Source organism: Pristis pectinata, chromosome 32 (assembly GCF_009764475.1).
Source record: "Pristis pectinata isolate sPriPec2 chromosome 32, sPriPec2.1.pri, whole genome shotgun sequence".
NCBI lineage: Eukaryota > Metazoa > Chordata > Chondrichthyes > Rhinopristiformes > Pristidae > Pristis > Pristis pectinata.
Genome location: NC_067436.1, coordinates 21,530,221 through 21,554,262, shown reverse-complemented (window position 1 = coordinate 21,554,262; position 24,042 = coordinate 21,530,221). Strand labels below are relative to the sequence as shown.

The following is a 24,042-nucleotide window of genomic DNA, read 5'->3' as shown; positions in this document are numbered from 1 at the left end:
TACTGTTATGAAGACTTGTTATGAATGCAAGTATGAGGAAATTGTGAAAGACAGTGCAGAAATACATCACTTTTTTTCACTTCTTTCCCTGTATTAGACCACCAAAATATATTCCTGTGGACAGATATCTTTCCATCAACATCTTCTATAAGATAACCTGAGGACCATTTCCTGTTGCAAGAAACTTTCTGTGAGCTAAACTGACATAAACTAGCCAAGGCCTGAAATGCACAATAAATGCAAGATTCAATATGTACAATTCTGTTTGCATCTGATCATGAGGGTTTTTTGTTTTTCATATCAGAATCAGGTTCATTGTCACTGACATATGTTGTGGAATTTTAGAGCAAAGTAATGAAGTAACTAGTTCCAAGTTTTAAGAACTGATTTATCACATGAGTAGTGTAATGCCTTTGTACTACTTGAGGACTTTTTTTCTAAAAACAAAACATTATTCGTAAGAAATGCAACCATACAATATGGGATATTTGTTGTCATTTAGTTTACCTCGCATACCTTTAGATTTGCTTGTAAGGTTTACCATATGTCATCATGCCATCACTTTTTCCTTCTTAAACAATCTACACAGAAAGAGTCCAAGAGGTTTTTTCCACAGGATCCAGACTCTCAGTGGCGAGAGGGCCATAAACTATGGTCTTTCCCCATTGAATGGTTGTGATAACTGCACCATGTTTCAATGTCTCCCTTAACGGGTAGTCCTGCACATTAAAATGTGCTAATCTGCAATGTTCACTTGTAGTCAGCTCCTTGAAAGGCCAGCAGGTTTCGGGCAGGCAAAAATGCATCTTCAGTCAAGTTGATCTTCCAGAAGATGCATGTCTCGGTGTTTGTCCCCAGGAACAGCATGTAGGGCACAGTGTCGTATGCAGGTATTTGGGATGAGTCTGGACAAAGACCACTATATCTTTTTCCAGACCACCTCGGCAAACACACATTCCAGTAGGACCTGGATGACTCTCCCTTCCCTACTACCACAGCCTCAAGGGCAGTGTGCAGTGGCAATGAGACTCTGTGTCTGCATGAAGAATCTGATGGGGAGGTTGTTTGGGTTCTGATGATAAAGCGTTCTGCCAAATGATTTTTGGCAGAAAGGATCATCCAACGAGATTTCCTGTCTCTTTTTCCTGCTGCACCTCAAGAACAGTCCATCACTGACTGGAGTTTGTATGTTCTCCCTGTAACTGAATGGGTTTCCTCCAGATGCATTGATTTCCTCCCACATCCCAAAGATGTGGGTTGGTAGGTTGATTGACCACTGTAAATTGCTGCTAATGTACAAGTGCGTGGTAGTATGTGAGGAGAATAAAATGAGATTAGTGTAGGATTGGTGTAAATGGGTGCTTGATGGCAGTGCAGACTCGGTGGGGTGAAGATCCTGTTTCTGTGCTCTATGACTCTGTGATTTGTGGTCCAAGATGTATCTCTGCACAAACTTTTCAATGAGTATCTGGAGGTACAGTATGGTCCAGCTGAATGGAAATTGCATTGCATGGAAATTGCCTGGTGTTGCAAAGCATGTCACTCATGCTTTGCAACACCAGGAACAAATAGAACTTCACAGAGTGCAGTTGATGTTTGCGTACACAGGCTCTAGCTCACAAAGGTGGTCATCAGGATGAGGACTTGATTGGGTACATTATTTCCCCATTCTGTGTACATCACACCCCTGCAAATACAATCCATTTTGGATCAAAGGATGAAATGGAAGATAGTTCACGAGCAGAAAGTGAGCCATACCTGTTCACATGCCGCAGTCCCGAGAGCCCCTTACAACTGATGACCAGATTTTTGTCTGCAATCAAGAGACAGCTCCACTTCCCACCTTCTGAATTTTTGTTTAACCTTGGCTATGCACCCCACTCAGTTCTTGGTGCATGTCCTTGCTCCTCCAACCCATATTTGCTGTGTTTTCAGGTAATCAGATCTGACAGTTAAGGAAACAAAGGATCAGTCAGACCAGTTGCCAAAAACTTCTACTGTAATTTACTCTGGCCTGAGGTCAGTTCACACTGGTAGCAGATGCAGGGAGGCCTTTGCTTGAGCAACTCTGCTACCTGGGATCGTCACCCCTCTTATGCCCATCATTTTTGCTGATGGATTTGGCAAAAATCTGGATACAATATGCAGACAAGATGCAGGTAATGGGGCCACCTTGTCAGGAAGTTTTCTATTTCCTGCAACCCCCCCCCCCTCCACCTCTGCTCAATCAATTGATTTGGCCTGTGCTGCTGCTGTTTCTTGCAGAGCAGTTGTATTCATTGCAGATTCCTTCCCTCAACATTTTTGGAGAGCATTTCTGTCATATGCATGTGTGATACTCTGATCCAAGCTAACTAGACAAGTGTCTAACATAGAACAATAACAGCACAATTCAGGCCCTTCGGCCCACAAAGCTGTGCCGAACATGTCCCTACCCTAGAAATTACTAGGCATACCCATAGTCCTCTATTTTACTCAGCTCCATGTACCTATCTAACAGTCTCTTGAAAGACCCTATTGTATCAGCCTCCACCACCGTTTCCGGCAGCCCATTCCACGCACTCACCACTCTGAGTAAAAAAAAAACTTACCCCTGACATCTCCTTTATATCTACTCCCCAGCACCTTAAACCTATGTCCTCTTGTGGCCACCAATTCAGCCCTGGGGAAAAGCCTCTGACTACCTACCCTATCAATACCTCTCATCTTCTTATACACCTCTATCAGGTCCCCCCTCATCCTCCGTTTCTCCAAGGAGAAAAGGCTGAGTTCCCTCAACCTGCTTTCATAACGCATGCTCCGCATTCCAGGCAGCATCCTTGTAAATCTCCTCTGCACCCTCTCTATGGCTTCCACATCTGTCCCGTAGTGAGGCGACCAGAACTGAGCACAATACTCCGTGGGGTCTGACCAGGGACCTATATAGCTGCAACAATACCTCACGGCTCCTAAATTCAATTCCCCGATTGATGAAGGACAATACACCATATGCCGCCACTTTGAGCGTCCTGTGGACTCGGACCCTAAGATCCCTCTGATCTTCCACACTGTCAAGAATCCTACCATTGAGACTATATTCCGCCAACATATTTGACCTACCAAAATGAACCACTTCACGCTTATCTGGGTTGAACTGCATCTGCCACTTCTCAGCCCAACTCTGCATCCTATCTATGTCCCTCTGTAACCTCTGACAGCCCTCCAAACTATCCACAACACCCCCAACCTTTGTGTCATCTGCAAACTAACTCAAGTAGTTGAGTTTGGTGAATGCATCTTCAAATGGAATATCCAACCAGCTGCACTAACAGTTGCAAACATTGCACCCCATCATTCATCTACTAACAACCATTGTCAATGAGGACTCGAACCTTGTATTCATAAGCTTCACCTCAACCTCTGCAGTTGGCACTTCAGCGAGCTTTACCCTCACACCCACACTATCGTACTTTGCACACACTGCCAGTGAGCTAACCATGACAGGTAAATCATCCAGACAGATTGCATGCTGTTCCCTGATGCACTTCCTCCTTCCTGCAGGAAAAAGATGGCCTACAGAGTATGCCTGCATGAACTTAGTCTCTGGAAGGAGATGATGCTAGTCATTATTACTATGGTCTTTGCTGAATCCACGGCCAGTGCTGATCGGTATCCATCCAAACTGCTACTGTCCTCATACCTGGCTCTCCTTTCTACATCTCAAGCCCCCCTTCAAGCTATATTTTTTTCTGATTTATAAGGTTCATGTGGGTCAAGAGTGAATCCTTCTTCTCCCTCCCCACCTCCTCATTATATTGTTGATCCTTTTTCATTTCAAATATGCAGTTTCAGCCTGAAAAGGTGAAAGAGCAACAGCAAGAGCATAGCAGGAATAAGACATACTGCCAGTCAGTTTCATACTTCCACCACCAGCTCAGATAATGGAATAATTAAGAATTTTGAAGCGAGCATAAAATGCATCTGTACATGATGAAATACCAGGCACAACTGACTTCCAGCAAAGGTGAGGCTCAAGGAAAGCACAGGTGACAACTTCCTGAGTTGTAAAATTGCGCACAAGTTCTGCTAAGGTCTCGGATGAGGACTTTTGAGCAGTGAAGGCAGCTGATTGGTATGCACAATTAAAAGTAGGGTGCACTGAAGATCACTGAAAAACAATCTGATAGTTTCATGATTATCATTATGAATATGATCTTTTTACTGTATGACTGCAGTCTGAATTTTCATTGCAACATTCTCATCTTGTTGGGGAGGTGTGGGGTGGGTGTGAGGATAGGTTGGTAGGGAGTTTGCTACATGTTGACACACAAGGCCACATCATACTTTGGTCAGCAAGTGTGCAAAGTGGCTAAAATTGAAGTTTGTGTTCAATGTTGAGGAGTACCAAACTGGCACAGGGCATTGCACAGAGCTTGGAACACATCATTTACAGTATTGAACTACAATTTAGCCACTTTGCACACTTGCAGACCATGTGGCCTTACATGGCAGCATAAGTAGCAACCTCCCCACCCCTCTCTGACAAGATGAGAATGTTGCAATGACTATTCAGACTTCAGTGTTACAGTCAAAAGATCATATTCATAATGATAACCATGAAACTATCAGATTGTTATTCAAAGTGATCTGGTTCTCAAGTGTACTTAAGAGGAAAAATATCTTCAATCCTTGTGACCTCTTTGTGATCCAATTCCAGACCCATAGCAACTTGTTGACATGATATGGCTTGGTATGCCACTTTACCTCAGGGCCTAGCTCACAATGCCTACATCCAGTGAGCAAATAAATAAAAATAAGATCGCAGAAGCAAAAACTTAGTCTGCTACTGTCATTACCGTGTGCCATGGTGTTTTCAGAATGCCGCAATAATCCAACAGTCTGTCCTCTTTTTACCAGGATTGCTGAGTGCTGTCTCAGGAGCAGAACAGTGATGCTGTGGGCAACAAACCACGTGTCCTTTCTCAGGATGATGCCATTCATCATTCTAGTTCTGCATAACGTGGATGACAACCTCAGGAAATGAAGGCACTCAGATCACATTAACCTAACCCTAACCCTCCTGTACCCAGGTGGCTTGGTCTGCAGATTTATGAAGATCTGTGACTAGTTTCAACTGGCCTTGGGAGCCAGAGTCAGTTGCAACATGAATGAGGCCATGTTCTTTCACAACTAGTCCAACCATTCCTTTGTTCCCCACATCATCGGGTCCAATTACTTGAAAGTACTGGGAATATGGTTTGGAGTAACAGGGAAATGCACCAAGAACTGGGTAGAGCAGACACTAAGATGAAACAGAAACTGGAAAAGTAAAAACTGTAAATGTGGAAACTGCTCAGTCTCCAAAGCGACTCATCAGGTGCTCTGTGTTACCGTACAAAGTGCAAGTGTGAATCATAATTAGCTTCTGTGCTGCAGCAGTCACCTGAGCCATATTCCATTTCATACAGAGATTATGTTCTCGGACAAAATGTACAAATCTCCAAAGAAAGTGGGAGCACATAGGAGCAAGAAATGTACCCAACATTGTCATGGTCTTGATGGTCATCTTTGTAAGTCATTGCATCAAGCCGTGCACTGTATGTAAACACCAGGCGTCACTACATGCTGAGATTTTATCTTTCCCTGTGTTGCAAAGGATGGATCTACCCACGTTGTCGCAGGACATTCCATTCAATTGTATTGTGCCATACCACTTGTCCCCCCACTGAAAAATATCTGCAATAAAACATCTTTGATCATGGGTCAGTTAGGCAATGATCTGCCTGAAATGTACTTGAGATCATGTGGGAAGTAGAGGCGGTGAATCCTGTCAGATGGTTCCTCTCATTACCAGAACTCTCCGGCAAGCACCAAGGTCTCATATGGCTATTGGTGTTAAGGGTTCTCCGTGTCAGGTCTTCTGTGCACAGATGGTGTATCAGTGCCACTGCACACTGCCCTTGATGCTGCTGCAATGTGGAAGAGACAGTCATGAAACTCCTTTGAGAATGCGCATTTGCCAAGGTGGTCTGGAAAGGGATACAATGATCCTTGTCCTGATTTATCTCAAACACCTGCATAACACAGGACACTGCTCTATAGGCTGTTTCCAGAGACAAATATTGCTTGAAGATCAACTCAGTGAAAGATGCACCTTGATCTGTGCAAAATGTGCTGGTTTTCCACTGCAAGGAGATGATGTTGACATGATGTTAATGTGGTTAGCAAATGTAGTGATATGCTTGCTGCAGGGTATGATGATGGACAGATGTCCTGCATTTTATAATGGTATAATTGCAAATTTTATGAATAAGGTATATTTCTGGGAGAAAAAAAAATCCTTTTACTTCTGCCCTGCTGCCTGTTCTTACTGTTGGTTGTCAGCTAGCCTGGCTACCCATAAATGTGTGTGTAGACTAGACACCATTTTGGAGCTGTGAGGGCTGAAGATTTGAAATCTGTTTAAGAACCATTTTACTAAAGGGAAAAAATGAAATTTATAAGGGGCTAGTTCTGGAATAGTCTGAGGGAGTTTATTTGTTAGTTTTCCCATAAATTTTAAGAGGAAGAAATGTGGTAAAATATTTATTTCACTTTGTATAATACATCCATCCCCTTGACTGTCATTTCCATTGGTGGATAAAGATCAATGGATATGACGTGAAACTAATGTAACATTGACATGAGCTTGTGAGAAATAGTTCAAACAATTTTATTTCCCCGCTTGATTGCAGCATCACCTTGCAATGCTATTTGCAGCTTTGTGAAAACTGATTTCTGAGAGATTTACAATATTAGGGAAGTGACTGTACTAAATATCACTAGTGCTTTGGTTATAGGACAAATGCTGTAACCATATTTTCAAATCTATGTAGGACAATAACATATTAGTTCAAATTTCTGAATACATTTACTACCAACCCCCTGACTCCCACAGCTACCTAGACTGCACCTCCTTCCACCCTGTCTCTTGTAAGGACGCCATTCTTTTTTCTCAGTTTCTCCGTCTCCGCCACATCTGTTCACACCTGAGATGCCCTCCTTTTTCAGAAAGTGGGTCTTCCCCCTCCCACTGTTGTTGATGGAGCCCTCACCCACAGCTCCACTATTTCCCACACTTCTGCTCTTACCCCATCTACCCCCAGACAGAACAGGGATAGAGTTCCCCTAGACCTCACCTGTCACCCCACCAGCCCACGCACCTAGCATATCATTCTTCACAACTTCCACCAGCTAAAATGTGCTCCCACCACCAGCCTCATCTTCCCCTTTCTGCTTTCCACAGGCATCACTCTCTCCATGACTCCCTGGTCCGCTCATCCCTCCCCACCCATCCATTGCCCTCTTGAGGCACTTCTCCCTGTAACCACAGGAGATGTAACACCTCTTTCTACATCTCCTCCCTCACCACCATCCAGAGCCCTAAACAGGTCTTCCAGGTGAGGCAGGCATTCACATGCATTTCTTCCAGCCTTGTTTATTGCATCCAGTCTTCTCAATGTGGCCTCCTCTACATCGGTGAGACCAGATGCAACTAGGTGACCACTTTGCTGAGCACCTGTGCTCTGTCAGCCATGGTTCTAGCCATTTCAATTCCCCTCCCTATTCCCACACCAACCTGTCTGTCCTTGGCCGGCTCCACAGCCGGGGAGAGGCCAAACTCAAACTAGAGGAGCAGCACCTCATATTCTGCCCAGGTAGTCTACGACCTGATGGCATTGAATTCTCCACCTTCAGGTAACCTGTCCCCCCTCTGTTGCTTTTCTCTCTCCTCCTGATCCATTCAGTTCCTCCTATGCTCCTCCCAGTCTCTCATCACCCTGTTTCTTTCCCCTCCTCCACCCACTCTATCTGCTCATCACCCTCACTCCTTCCACTGGTTCCCCTCCCCCTCACTGTTCCCATCTGCCCTCCCCACCTCTCCATCAGATTCTACCATCTTCAGCTCTTTGTTTCCTCCACCTATCACCTCCAGCCTCTGTCACTATCCCCACTCTCCCCTCCTCCACCTGCCTATCACCCTTCCACACCTGAATTCACCTATCTCTTGCCAGCTCTTGCTCCACCCCTTCCCTTCACCTTTTTATACTGGCCATCTCTATCTTTGTGTCTGGATGAAAGGTCTTGATCTGAAACATCGACTGTCCATTTCCCTCCACAGATGCTGCCTGACCTGCTGAGTTCCTCCAACAGCTCGTTTATTGCTCTAGATTCCTGAATAGTTTGCTTAATAAAGATATCAACTGTGCAAATTAAGTCATAAAGATCACTCCAAACTTAATACTCTGAGTTTGGCTAGTTGGCTCCTTCAGTTTCTGTTTTTCAACTTAGCACTTGCACAAGGAGAAAGGTGGGAATTAGTCTGATTCAGATCCGTCAGTTCCTGTCTACTGACTCCTGCTGTGTGAATGTTGGATGAGCTCCAGTGTGTTGTCCTTGCAATTAAATAACCAACTAATATTCTTGTGTGGACATTTAAATAAGCTATGGTTGCTTCTTCACGTTGTAGACAAATTCTCCAACAAGAATTGGTGTTTTAAACAGAGAATGAAAAAAAATGGCAGAAATTGTACTTGGTACAAACTGAACATTGTAATTGCTCTTTAAGGGATACAATGTTGATATGACATTGATGACAATAAAACTTTTGGTATGATTTATGATTTCTTGACTTTTTAGTATCTGAATGCTTTAATTTTTTCAATAACATCATCCATATTTTGGGCACTCATTTGTCACCATTCATGGTACAAAATGTATCCTTTGATTTATAAGAATAACAGTACGTCAGCATGAATTCAGTATTTCTTTCACATACATTCATGAGTGATAAGTTCAAAAGGTTTTACATAGATTACAGCCCCTAAGTATACTCTAATGGGAGAGCCCTTAACCATGACCTTTCCCCACATAGGCTTTGTTTTCAGTTTTCAGTCTATTCCTCAATACAAAGACCCCCACAGAGTTCTCCAAACTGCTACAAGTAATGTCTATAAATTGAGACCATTTCTGTTTATGTTGTTACCACAAATATGTGATGGTAAACAGCTATAGTGAAGAAATTAATATTTACAAAGTGCCACCAAATAAAATTAATTGGAATGACTGGATAGTCATGCAAGGCCTCAAACTGCAAATATCAGGAACTTTGAGGCCATCTTGCTAATGAACTAACTCTTGATCTTTACAGGCCGACTAAATTGGTGGTCAGTTGTTTGTTCAAGCTGCAAGCGTCTTTTGCCATTAGCAACAACAGGAGATGGGAACTGTCTCTTACATGCAGCTTCACTAGGTAACATATGCGTGCAGTATGTTCTATATATTTTGTTGCAATTTTCTGAAAAGTTTGACTTAAAAAAGCACTTGCTTGTGTTAAAGGCATGTGGGGTTTCCATGATAGAGACCTGATGCTTCGAAAAGCTCTTTATACCATGATGAAAGAAGGCCCAGAAAAAGATGCATTGAAGAGGAGATGGAGGTGGCAGCAAACCCAGCAAAATAAGGAGGTAGGTGCACACAATTTTATGGACTCTTCACCTTGTAACGTTAAAAAGACTATAGTTACTAGGTACAAAAGAAAATGCGACGTTTTTTAAAAGCATCTCACTGCTGGATGAGGCTTGCTTATGGCTGAGTAAAGGCATCCTACTTTCCTCACAAAACGTAAATATTATCTAAAGTGAATTTATGTTGTATTTTTTACATGAGTTGATCTTCCACTGAGATCATCATGAATCTGCTGGCAGATGTGTCCCAAGGCAGTGCAGATTTCCCAGTACTTTGGCCAGGTTAAGAGTAAAGGACACTTGGTCCAATTATATAAAGCCCTGGTTAGGCTGCATTAGTGATATTGTACACAGGTTTGGTCTCCTTACCAAAGGAAGTATAATTTTGCAATAAAGGGAGTGCAATGAAGGTTCACCAGACTGATTTTTAGAATGAGGAGAGGTTTGCTCTATGAGGAGAGGTTAAGCAGACTGGGCTGTGCTTGGAGAAGTGATTTCTTTCAAACCTGGACAATTCTTATGGGCCTTGACAGTGTGGATACAGGGGGTGAAATTTTCCCTGACTGGGTGGTCTCGACCAAGTGGTTTGCAACCTAAAACCAAAAGGTTGGCTGTTCACAACCAAAGAAGTATCTTAATTTAGACTGCAGTGAATCTCTGGAGTTTTCTACCCAAGAGACCTGTGGAGGATCAGTCACTGAGTATTCGAGACAGAGATCAATAGATTTTTAAATATTATGGATTTACTATAGGCTCTGTATGAGCTAAAAAATGTTTTAATCATCAACAGAGATAGATTGCCTCCAATCAACCCTCCTCTTTGTATATCATGGTCAATAGGCCACAATCTATTAACAAATGCTTTTGGATGTTCCTGCTTTGGATGTACTATGATTTTAAAGGGATAATTTTGCCCATATCCACAGACTTGCCAAATGTGTCATTTAGTATCATTCCAAGTTCTGTCAGGCCAGGCACATTTAGTGTCTTAGGGTAATCCAGGCAGCACTGATCCATCTGAAGATAAAACCAGTCACCACTTCTGCTCAGACTCATCAAAACCCTACATTCCAGCTATTGTAAAGATGACCTTCCACACCTCTCCCCCAATTCATGGTTCCAGATCTCTACTGGTTTCCCTTAAATGTGAGACATAAGTTTCATCATAAATTGAGACTACTGGGTCTCTCCCGTAGATAGTGTTGTTTTTATGTTCCTCACTAAACACATTACTCCTGCTTCTCGATTACCATTTATCGTTACACCTTCCACAGCATTCTCTCCTAGTCTTTGCCACCATGTGCCTAAAGTGTTTCCTTCCTGTGCAGCCCTTGTTTCAGCACAAATCACTCCTCACTACCACTAACTCTGTTGCAACTGTTCAGTTCCTCCCTTGCAATCTGAATGATCGTGCTCCAAACTCCCTTTTCATGTTCCCGCAGCACCCAGAAGGTTGCCCTTAAATCAATTACCCAGTCATTTTGTCCCTTCCATCGTCCACTGCTTTGTGTAATTTGCTTCACCAGCGTTATAATTCAACTTCTTTTGTTTCTAAATGTCTACACCATTTTTGCAATTTTTTTCTTCCCTCTTCTGTTTAATCTTATTTTTCCACAATGTTGTAGTTACTGCATAATTCTGCTTCAACCTTTCATTCTTTTCTTACAGATTTATGTCATTTTTCTCCAACTTTTCCTCCTCTTCCTGCAGTTTTTACCTTATTCCAGCACCTGCATATCATGTTCCTGTAGCTTTATATCTTTCCCCTTATGTTCCATTTTGCACTTTCCTTAACCACAGAAGTCTCCTCCCATCTCCCAGCAACAATGATGCATACCAATTACTTCAGTGTAATTTCTCACTCGGGTACTGCTCTACTCGATCTTCCATTTCCCCTATCAGTGCCCCACAAAATGTGTCGAATCTGTAGGTAGCTTCTTCTACACCTATCCTCTGAGTTCAGCCTGAACCCTTTCAGGCTAGGAAAACCAATTAAGGCTCACAGAGCAGTACAACCCAGAATTTTTTTTAAATGTTTATTAAAATCTGACCAAACACCAGGAATAAAGTAACCCAAGTACAAACACAATAGGATGATTACTGAAGGGTGTGATACTACAAACTATCATGCTTCTTTAGGATCTCTATTATATACCTTAGACAGCTTTGACCTTTAACTGTAACTCATGGCCCCCTCTCCATGAGTGGTCAGTTTAGTTTGTAGTCTTTTGCCAGCTAATCTTTTACTCTAAACGTTGCTTATTTTTTAACTCTAGACAGTTTTAAACAGAACTCACTATGGCAACCACCCTAGATGTTTATTTATATCACCTCGCAAGTTGCTCCCCCTCTCTGTGCCCTCTGATAAGCCTAAAATCATACCTGCGAGTGTCTAGATTGATAAAGCCTTACTTTTTGATTGTACCATTTCCATCATGTTTGCCTGTTACAAGACTGAACTGTCTGAAAAAGGAATGTAAGTTGGGCTGGACAATAACAGATGGAATTTAATCTTGATAAGTGTGAGATCGTGCATTTTGGAGGAGAGGCTGTCAAATGAGGGTACGACACGTACCATAAATGGTAAGGTGCTGGGGAGTATTGAGGAACAAGGGGACATTGGTGTAGAAGTCCAAAAATCACTGAAGATGGCAGCACAAGTAGATTGGATGGTGAAGAAGGCATATGGGATGCTTGCCTTCTGTTGCCTGGCATAGAATATACAGTAAGTGCATGGAATTCTTGGTACAACTTTATAAAATATTGGTTAGGTCACAGCTAGAATATTATATGCTGTAGGAAAGGATGTGACTGCACTAGAGAGGGTGACACAAGTGACTGCAGATGCTGGAATCTGGAGCAAAAACACAGACTGCTCGGTGAACTCAATGGGTCAGACAGCATCTGTAGAGGGAAACGGACAGTCAACATTTCAGGTCAAGACCCTTCATCTATACCCTTTACCCAGATAAAGGGTCTAGACCCGACACATGACTTTCCATTTCCCTCTACAGATGCTGCCTGATCCACCAAGTTCCTCCAGCAGTTTGTATTTTGCACTGGAGGGGGTGCAGAGGAGATTGACCAGGATGTTATCTGGGAAGGAATGTTTCAGTTATGAGGAGAGACTGGACAGGCTGGGCTTGCTTTCCTTGGAGAAGAGGAGACCTGAGGACAGACCTGACAGAGGTATAGAAAACTATGAAAGACATAGAAAAGGTAGATATAAGAAACTTTTCCCCATGGCAGAGGGCATATATCTAAGGTGGGAATTAGGGATCTAAGAAGGAAATTTTTCAACCAGTGGTTGCAATCTGGACTGCACTGACAGGGAAGGTTGTGGAGGCAGATATTCTCACAACATTTAAAAGCTTCTGGAAGAATACTTGAATTATCAAGGCATAGAAGGCTACGGAACAAGTGCTGGTAAATGGGATTAGTAAAGATGGGATCTTGATGGTTGGCATGGACGTGGTGGGCTGAAGGGCCTGTTTCTGTGCTGTGTGACCGTACAACTATGGCGACTCGGTAATATATTTTGGAAGCAGACATTTGAGTTTTTCAGCAGTCTAAAAGTTGTTGATAAGCTTTCCTCCCCATTAGTCACATCTGTAAGCACTTGTTGAGGATAGAATTAGATACATGGGAACCATCTTGTTATTTATGCAATGACTTAGTAAATTCATGATATTGTCACATAGCATAGGTCGAGAAGAAAACTTATGTTTGTATTAAAAAAATCGCAAGAATTTCCTTTCCAGATTGCAGATTTTTATACCACTTCCATTCAGGTTCCCCGCAGCATTTTGGGATGGGAATTTCAGTAAATTATTCATCAATTTTTGTTCATCATGAGTTGGGCATTATTGCTGAAGTCATGACCACACTGATGTTGTCAAGCTATATAGCAGGAAAAAGACCCTTCAGTGCAACTAGTCTGTGCTGACCAAGTTGCCTGCCTGAGCTAGTCACATTTGCCTGCATTTGGCCCATATCCCTCTGAACCTTTTATATTCATGAACCTGTCCAAATGTCTTAAATGCTGTAATTGTATCCACCTCTACCATTTCCTCTGGCAGCTCGTTCCAATTGCCCTTTCACCTTAAACTTCTGCTGTCTAGATTTTCTATCTTTTTTCCTATCCTGGAAAAAAAAACTGCGACCATCCACCTTATCTTTGCCCCAAGTGATTTTATAAACCTCCAAGGTTACCCCTCAGCTTCCTTTGCTCCATGGAAAACAGTCCCAGCTTATCAAATCTCTTTTTATAATACAAGCCGTTCTGTGTCCATTCTCTAAATCTGAACTCAATTAATTCATAGAACATAGAAAACCTACAGCACAATTCAGGCCCCTCGGCCCACAAAGCTATGCCGAGCATGTCCCTACCTTAGAAATTACTAGGCTTACCCATAGCCCTCTATTTTTCTAAGCTCCATGTACCTATTCCAAAAGTCTCTTAAGACCCTATCATATCTGCCTCCACCACCGTTGCCAGCAGCCCATTCCACGCACTCAGCACTCTGTGAGTAAAAAAACAAACATCCCTGACATCTCTTCTATACCTATTCCCCAGCACCTTAAACCTGTGTCCTCTTGTGACAATCATTTCAGCCCTGGGGAAAAAGCCTCTGACTATCCACACGATCAATGCCTGTTATCATCTTATACACCTCTATCGGGTCACCCCTCATCCTCCGTCGCTCCGAGAAAAGGCCGAGTTCACTCAACCCGTTCTCATAAGGCGTGCTCCCCAATCCAGGCAACATCCTTGTAAATCTCCTCTGCACCCTCTCTATGGCTTCCACATCCTTCCTGTAGTGAGGCGACCAGAACTGAGCACAGTACTCCAAGTGGGGTCTGACCAGGGTCCTATATAGCTGCAACATTACCTCCCTGCTCCTAAATTCAATTCCCTGATTGATGAAGGACAATACACCGTATGCCTTCTTAACCACAGAGTCAACCTGTGCAGCCGCTTTGTGTGTCCTATGGACTGGGACCCCAAGATCCCTCTGATCCTCCACACTGTCAAGAGTCTTACCATTAATACTATATTCTGCTGTCATATTTGACCGACCAAAATGAACCACTTCACACTTATCTGGGTTGAACTCCATCTGCCACTTCTCAGCCCAGTTTTGCATCCTATCTATGTACCGCTGTAACCTCTGACAGCCCTCCAAACTATCCACAACACCTCCAACCTTTGTGTCATCAGCAAACTTACTAACCCATCCCTCCACTTCCTCATCCAGGTCGTTAATAAAGATCACAAAGAGTAAGTGTCCCAGAACAGATCCCTGAGACACACCACTGGTCAACGACCTCCATGCAGAATATGACCCATCAACAACCACTCTTTGCCTTCTGTGGGCCAGCCAGTTCTGGATCCACAAAGCAATGTCCCCTTGGATCCCATGCCTCCTTACTTTCTCAATAAGCCTTGCATGGGGTACCTTATCAAATGCCTTGCTGAAATCCATATACACTACATCTACTGCTCTTCCTTCATCGATGTGTTTAATCACATCCTCAAAAAGATTCAATCAGGCTCGTAAGGCAGGACCTGCCCTTGACAAAGCCATGCTGACTATTCCTAATCATATTATACCTCTCAATGTTCATAAATCCTGCCTCTCAGGATCTTCTCCATCAACTTACCAACCACTGAAGTAAGACTTACTGGTCTATAATTTCCTGGGCTGTCTCTACTCCCTTTCTTGAATAAGGGAACAACATCCGCAACTCTTCAATCCTCTGGAACCTCTCCCGTCCCCATTGATGATGGAAAGATCATCGCCAGAGGCTCCGCAATCTTCTCCCTCACCTCCCACAGTAGCCTGGGGTACATCTCATCCGATCCTGGCGACTTATTCAACTTGATGCTTTCCAAAAGCTCCAGCACATCCTCTTTCTTAATATCTACATGCTCAAGCTTTTCAGCCTGCTGCAAGTCCTCACTACAATCACCAAGATCTTTTTCCATAGTGAATACAGATGTAAAGTATTCATTAAGTACCTCTGCTATTCCTTCCGGATCCATACACACTTTCCCACTGTTACCCTTGATAGGTCCTATTCTTTCGCATCTTATCCTCTTGCTCTTCACATACTTGTAGAATGGCTTGGGATTTTCCTTAATCCTGCCCGCCAAGGCCTTCTCGTGTTTTGATCGATCTTTGGAATCCCAAAGGTCTTGAAGTAAATATCCAAGAATTGAGCTTTTGGTCCAATCTCCACACAGCCTTTTCCTATCCTTCCTTGTCTAACATTTAAAGATATTTATTTATTTATTTAGTCACATGTACATCAAAACACGATTTTTGCATTAATGTGCTAGGGGCAGCCCGCAAGAGTCGCCACTCTTCCGGCATCAACATAGCATGCGCACAGCTCCTAATCTGTACGTCTTTGGAGTGTGGGAGGAAACCGGAGAACCCGGAGGAAACCCACACAGACACGAGGAGAACGTACAGACCTCAGTATATCCTTTTTTTTTGTGTGCTGATCCACCTTCTGGTGCATTTATCCTTGTAATCTCAACTACTCCCTGTGATGGTGAGCTCCATATTCTCACTTCTGGGTGAGGAAGCTTCTTCTCAATTTCCAGTTGATTCCTTTTGCTAATGGCTTTTAGTTTTGCTCTTTCCACAAGTGAAGTGATGCTCTCTGTCTGATCTATCACCGATATGGAAGGAAGTTGCAGGTCCAGACCTAAAACTATGTTTGTAATATAACTTTACTTGTGCCCAGTCCACTAACATGTTGATTGTCACCTAAGCAGTGTAACAATGTAAGTAAGCTGATGCCTGTAACTTCATTGCCAAATACTTGCTAGATATGAAGATTTTCTACCACACTGGGATCAGAGCACGAATGGCAGCGATATTACCTCCAGCCACATTGAGTTCTAGAGGTTATGCAAGCACTGTTTTCTTCTGTGTGGCTGAATTCTCAGGCAGATTTTACAAGATCGTAACAATGTTGCTCATCTTTGTTCACCCAACATGAACAGTGAATAAAGTGGCAAACTCTGCATTGGTACATCATATGTATACATCTTCTTCTAATATACAAGCACAGTCTTGCACCTTGCTTCAATGGTCCCTGCAGTATCTTAATTGCCCTCTTTCCCACATAAATTGGATGAATTCAGGGTGCCAGTGGTGTTTTTTTGTAACTTTCAACACACATGTCTGTTAAATCATTGCTTTCCTAACAACTTGAGATATGAATTTTGTAAATATCTTTAAAATGTGGCATCAAATTTAAATGAAGTGCCTATTTCTCACTTGACAAACTAGTCTGGCTTGGTTTACACTGAAGAGGAGTGGGAGCGAGAGTGGAATGAGCTGCTTAAACTTGCTTCCAGTGAACCTCGAATACACTACAGTAAGAATACAGGCACCTGTGGTGGGTAAGTGGATTGTTTTGATGACTTTTAACTGTTCATACTAATTTAAGCAGGTCAGGTTGCAATAAGTTCCTAATATGGGTGTTTCTTCTCCTAATCTCTGATCCTTTTTACACAGATATTCTGTTTAAATATAGAGGGAACAAAGAGTTTATTGTGTTCTTCCTCCCAGTGTCTTAGCCAGCACTTATCCCTCAATCAGCATTTATTTCGCCAGCTGAAGGAGTGTGCTCTGCACAAATTGCCAGCTGTGCAACCCTACGTTACGTTGCAGGATAAATCGAAGTTAAAAAAAAAAGTGCCATATAAATGTCTTCTTTAAAATCTAATTCTGTAGAGTTTAAGTTTGCAGAATTCTTAGTTTCTGCTCTTTGTATGTCGCAGAAGACGAGAATATGTTCATTCTGTTCAAATTAGCTGTGCTACCTATGCTTTTTGTTTAAACTGTAGTTTCCGTAACATTGAATCGAGGCACATATTTTTTTTTAGAGTCATAGAGCAATACAGCGCGGATACACACCCTTCGGCCCAACCAGTCCGTGCTGACCACAACGCCCACCCAGCTAGTCCCAATTTCCTGCATTTGGCCCATATCCCTCTAAGCCCTGCCCCTCCATGTACCTATCCGAGTGCTTCTTAAATGATACTGTTGTATCTGTCTCACCCACTTCCTCTGGTAGCTCATTCCATACACTCACCACCCTCTGGGTGAAAAAGTTGCCCCTCAGGTCCCTTTTAAATCTTTTCCCTCTCATCTTAAATCTATGCCCCCAAGTTTATGACTCTCCTACCTAGGGAAAAAACTGTTACCATCCACCTTATCTATGCCTCTCATAATTTAAAACGTTTCTACAAGGCCGCCCCTCATTCTCCTACATTCCAAGGAATAAAGACATAGCCTGGTCAACCTCTCCCTGTAACTCAGGCCCTCTAGTTCTGGCAATATCCTCGGATATCTTTTCTGCACTCTTTCCAGTTTAACCACATCTTTTCTATGACAGGGTGATCAAAATTGTACACAGTAATCAAGTGCGGCCTCAGCAACGACTTATACAACTGCAACATGATGTCCCAATTCCTATACTCAATACCCTGACTGATGAGGGCCAGTGTGCTAAACATCTTTTTTCACCACCCTATCTACCTGTGACGCCGCTTTCAACGGACTATGTACTTGTACTCCTAAGTTCCTTTGTTCCATGACACTCCTTTGTGCCCAACCATTCATAGTACAAGTCCTACACTGGTTTGACTTTTCAAGATGCATCACCTCACACTTATCTGTATTGAAATCCATTTGCCACTCCTCAGCCCACTTCCCTAACAGACTCTCAACAACACCTCCTAATGTCGTGTCATTCACAAAATTACTGATCAAGCCTTGTGCATTCACATGCAAGTCATTTATATAAATAACAAATAACAAGGATCCCAACACGAATCCCTGCAGCACGCCACTAGTCACTGGCCTCCATCCCGAGAAACAATCTTCAACCACCACCCTCTGCTTACTACCTCTGAGCCAATTTTGAATCCACCTAACTAGCTCTCCCTGGGTTCCATGGGACCTTACCTTCCAGACCACCCTACCTTTCAGACCTTGTTGAAGGCCTTGCTAGAGTCCAAGTAGACAGCATCCACTGCCCTACCCTCATCTACCCTTTTGGTTACCTCTTCAAAAAACTCTAAAAGATTCGTCAAGCACAAGTTTCCACACTCAATGCCATGCTGACTCCTCCTAATCAGCCTGTCCATCCAAATGCTGGTTGATCCTGTCCCTCAAATTCCCTCTAGTAACTTCCCCACTACTGATGTCAGGCTGACCGGCCTGTAGTTTCCTGGTTATAAGGTTATAGGTATCGTTTATATAAGGAAGGCACAGTTTACCATTAAAGATTGGTTAGGTTTCATTTATTAAAAGTATTTTTCCTCACAAAAATTTGAGTTTAAAAAATACGTAGTTAACTAAAGATAGTTTTAAGTTGCACGTGAAGATGTACTTCCATTATATTGAACGGTTAATAGAACAGTCCTTATTGTGAAACAAAAAGGTTGTGCAACACTGCATCTAGGCTTAATTTCATACTTTTATTCTGCTTTCCCTCAATGTTTGATCTTCATTGATCTTTTATAAACAGTGGTAATAAATCTTTATCACCACTGTTTACTCGGTATGAGATGTTAGAATGCAGTGGGATATCAGTGTTTCTATATTTCTGACATTGCAACTGATGTCATACATTGATCAACTGCTAATGTTTGAAGTGTGGCACTTTCCAATAACATCAGTCAGTAAATTAGGGTGGACGACGGAATGATTAAGTGAAATTTCATTCTGACTAGACTGGCAGTGATGAGTATCTGAGTGTTAATTTGTTTACAAATGCTTTCCTTACTGCTGCTTACTGGGTTATTCTTGTACAAAAGTCTGTTCCTCTCCAGTTCCTTAACCTAGTGACCATTCTTCATATACAAAGAAATTGTTTGAGAGCCAGGCAATTTCACCTGCTTCTGATTCTTAACAAGCAGACAAGAACAGAGAGGGAAAGAGACAATAAATAGAGAAAGTTAATGATGTATTTTGTTAGTTGCAGTTAATGTATTCTGAGCTTTGCAGCGTGGAGATTAGCAGACTCTTGCAGTGTTTATTCAGTATTGACTGACTACAGTAGGGAAAGTAACCAAAAACTCATCAAGTTTTATTTTGCAGCATTTGTTTTTGCTTCATTTTTTTTATTCACCAGTAAGGATTTGCCACATCAAGCGCTGCACTTAACTGCTGGACCTCTGCAAGACAACAGGGCCCTGAAGATTAGTTTTGTTTACATGGAAGGGCTAAATAGTTGAATTTATTGCTGGTATTGTTAGTTGTTGACCTTGTAAATTTTATGCTTTGTTTCCTTCACCCAATTGTGGCTGGATTTCCCCTTTCCTAAGGATGCCAACTCATACTGAACTTAGTTCTGCACAGGAGTCTTCTCCCCCATCCCCATTAATGATTCAGATAAGATAGATATTCCCACATAGTTATGCATATTCTTGTCCCCACCTGGCACCCACACTCCTGCATTTTTTTTAAAGGGGAAGGGGCATGCTGATCCCCTCTCACCTGAAATCACTCTTTTTCCACAGGCACAGCAGACATTGGATCTGCTTGGTTTTTAGGGATCATTGTCATTTGCTAATCGTGGAACAAAATGCCACTATATATTTCCATCTCTGTGCTACACCTATTACTCAAAACTCTGAATCAATGATTTCCTTAGTCACCATTTTAAATCTTCATTTAAAAAGTACTACGTGGTTTATTCAACAGGATACAAACAAACAAGATCTCAGAATAATAATATCCTAAACTGGGTATCATCTGCAAGGAAGCAATAAAGAGTGCCACTAACACTTCACAACCAATCTTGCAGATTCTGCTGATTTCACTCATTTCTTGGTGAACTTTACATAACAAGCTAGTTGCACCACTGTGCAGCAGCTCCAATGGCTCACAGCTAAGTGATAGAGTTCAATCCCGACCTTTGGGTGCTGTCTGTCTAGAGTTTGCATGGTCTGCCTGTCACCGCTTGGGTTCCCTCTGAGTGTTCTGGTTTCCTCCCACATACCAAAGATATGTGGGTGGAGAGCTAATTGGTCCCGATCATGTAGGTGAGTGGTGGAATCTAGAGAAAGTTGATGGGAATATGGAGGAATAAAGTGGAATTAGTATAGGATTAGTCCAAGTGAGTGCTTGATATTTGGCATGGACTTCTTGGGCTGAAGGGCCTGATAACTGAACATTTGTATTCCAAAGAAGCACAGGGAATTATGTCCAACGTACAGTACAGTAGTACCTTAATACGTAGGGTGTATTCCCAGGAACGAGAGCACTAGCGGAATCATCACTATAAGTTGTTGTTACAGATATATATGGAGAGATGCATTACTGACAATGCTGCTATGCAGGCAACCTGGCATGAGCCGCAGTCCTATCTGCTGTTGCACTCTGCTATGCATGGAACTTGTTTGAAGGCTCAGCTCTCCAGTGACACTCCAAGTGCAATGAAAAGTTGCAGTGATCTGCACGGTGCACAACTGGAGCTCCATGGCCAGTGACCACCATTGAGTTTGTTAGCATGGAGAAAATTTGGACTGGGGAGAGAGGGAGAGACAATGACTTCCATCACATTCAGCAGAAGGTGATGAGAGAGACTGTAGGATCCAGGTGGTCTGTCAACACATGGAACAGGTACTACAAGTCCCCAGCACTGGCCTGCACTCACTGCATCCTGAGCCCAGTGTGGCAGTACTGAGTGGCCATACCCGAATCCCCAGTCTGCCCAACATCAGCCCTCAAAAGCAACATCTCCTCATTGCCTCAGTGGTTCACTCCATGCTTGGCTGTGCAGTGAAAGAACATCGAACACAGAACAGCAGAGCACAATACATATTCCCTGCTTTGTTCATGTGTCTGTCTAAATCCCTCTTAAATGTTTCTTCTACCACCTACCCTGGCAACATGTTCCAGGCACCTACCATTCTTTGTGCACAGAAAAAGCTCCTTTAAATTTTCGCCCTCTCACCTTAAACCTCTTGCTTCTAGTATTTGACATTTCCACCCTGGGGAAGAATGACTCTGACTATCTTACCCTATCTGTGTCTCTCACAATTTTATAAACCTCCATCAGATCTCCCCTCAGCCTCTGATGCTCCAGAGAAAACAATCCAAGTTTGTCTGACTACACCTTATAACTAATACAGTCCAGTCCAGGCAACATCCAGGTGAAATGGGATACTAGTGTATGAATATTCTTTTCTTTCCATCAGTCATATGTTGCTTCTGATTATTGATCAGCATCCTCTGACTTTCTACTTGAAGCCATTTTTCCTAAATTTAATGAACGCTAGCAGAGGTTCGGTGCTACTTTCTGCATTTAGCAAGAGTGCAGCACACAGCTAATCAAGAACTGCTATTCTACATAGAAATTAAAACAGTACAGCACGGGAACAGGCCCATTGGCCCGCAATGTCTGCGCCAAATATGATGCCGAATTAAATTAATTCTGTTCAGCCTGTACATGATCTATATCCCTCCATTCCCTACACATTCATGTGTGCTTCCACCATTCCCCCCAACAGCCCATTCCAGGCACCCACCACACTCTGTGTAAACAACTTGCCCCACACATCTCCTTTAAACTTTCCCCTTCTCGCTTTAAATGCATGTCCCCTTGTACTTGACATTTCTACCCTGAGAAAAAGATTCTGACTGTCTACTCCATCTATGCCTCTCATAACCTTATAAACTTCTATCAGGTCTCCCCTCAGCCTCTGACGCTCCAGAGAAAACAACACAAGTTTGCAACCTTTCGTGATAACTCAAATCCAGGCAGCATCCTTGTGAACCTCTTCTGCACCCTCTCAAAAGCCTTCACGTTCTTCCCGTAATGGGGTAACCATAATTGCACACAATACTGTGCTTGCTTATGGAGAAACATTTATCCTTTGCAACCAGAGCCTTGCGGTGGTTGATCTGTTTTCTCTGGCAACGGTTGGGTCTCGACACAGATTGATACTTGGAGGAAAGGAGAATTTTACTTACCCTTGCTAACCAATCTTGAAGAGACCAAAGAAAACTCTGTTCTTTAGAACAGATTATAACTCACTCTGATGCAGGGAAAGCGTCTGGGAAATTGCCAAAAAATAGAGCACAGAATTCTATTTCCGATTTGATGTCCATAAAATAAATGGTTTTAAGATATTTGTGTTTTTGTTCTGCTCCGGTGCCATTTGCTGTGCAGTTCAGGAGACTATTTGGTGGTTTAACTCATTAAAACACACTCTCTAGTCACTTTTGGTAATTAATTTAAAAGACTGGTCCAAGGGATAACTCAAAATTGTGATGTTAACTGTTAATGTTCCTTTGAAAGGGCCACAGTCAGGAAGCAAGGTGTGAAAATAGGTGCTAAGTAGGTGCTGTACTAATAAACCAGTTTAAAAATCTAGATTTAATCCACAATTTTGGTGAATAAGTGATTGCTATTATTTAGCCATCATTTCAGGCATTGAAACAGACATCTGCAGGTTTAGCAATGGAGCACTGATGAGGAGGTAAAGTATGTTCCATGTACAGACTTTTATTGAAGATATGAGAGATATAAGGAAATAACTGGGGATTGGGTTTGATGAGATTGCTCTGTGTGAGCTGGCGTAGAATCGATAGGCCAATTGGAAGCCACCAAGGTCATAGGAAATATGAGAAAATGGAATGCAATTTGTGGGATGATTTGGGAGTTGAGTCAAGTTCCTAAGTGTGGCACTAGAAATCCTGTGGAGGTTGGAAGGGGGAGAGAACTCATTCACTGCTCCTTGTGCAGCAGTTGGTGCCTGGCCTTGATTTCTCGTATCCCTTATGCAGACCAAGGGAAACTCCTAGCAGAAACACCAATACTCCTTTCTCAAAATGAGGTTCTGAGGAAAATGTTAATTAAGTGTCGGTCACATCTAAGTGTCCCAGAAAGCATTCTACTATGACTGAAAAGTCCTCTTCAAGCTCAATCTCTAGCGGCAACTGAGTAACACTAAAAGCTGAGTACAGCTTTATAGTGCTGCAAATCCATGACATGTCCTACAACTGCTTTCTGGTCATCCCAGTCGCTAGGTGAACAAAAGCTGCTGTTTTGGTGAGAACAAGACCTGTCTCCATTGGGATTTCTAAGGAAGGAGCGGAAAAACATTTGAAGCAGTGAAGATACAAGACAATTATGATGGAACAGACAAGGATAATTTTGGATTGTTCTGGTGAAGAGCTGGGACAGATGCATGCATTTTGATGGTGTGGTCTTAGCATTACTTTCTCTGAGAACCCCACTATCAACATCCAAGGGTCACTATTGATCTGAAGCTCAACTGGACCAGCCACGTAATTATGGTGGCTACATAGCAGATCAGAGGTTGGGTATCATGCAGCAAGTGACTCCCAAAACCATTCCACCATCTACATGACACAAATCCTGAGTGTGCTGGAATGCTCTCCACAGAGTCATAGAGTCATACAGCATGGAAACAGGCCCTTCGGCCCAGCTCATCCATGCTGTTTATGTTGCCCAGTGAGCTAGTCCCACCTACCCGTGCTTGGCTCATAGCCCTCTA

At 42.7% G+C, this 24,042-nt stretch overlaps 1 protein-coding gene across 3 annotated transcripts in view; it reads left to right on the top strand.

Annotated features, from left to right (window-relative positions):
- Positions 1 to 24,042, top strand: part of otud7a (OTU deubiquitinase 7A) — a 183,858-nt gene that overhangs the window by 131,556 nt on the left and 28,260 nt on the right. For all 3 annotated transcript variants that reach the window (XM_052042642.1, XM_052042643.1, XM_052042641.1), the window contains 3 exons: positions 9,170 to 9,271; positions 9,358 to 9,485; positions 16,793 to 16,905. In XM_052042642.1, the coding sequence (XP_051898602.1) occupies positions 9,170 to 9,271; positions 9,358 to 9,485; positions 16,793 to 16,905 (343 nt within the window). The remainder of the gene's footprint in view (positions 1 to 9,169; positions 9,272 to 9,357; positions 9,486 to 16,792; positions 16,906 to 24,042) is intronic.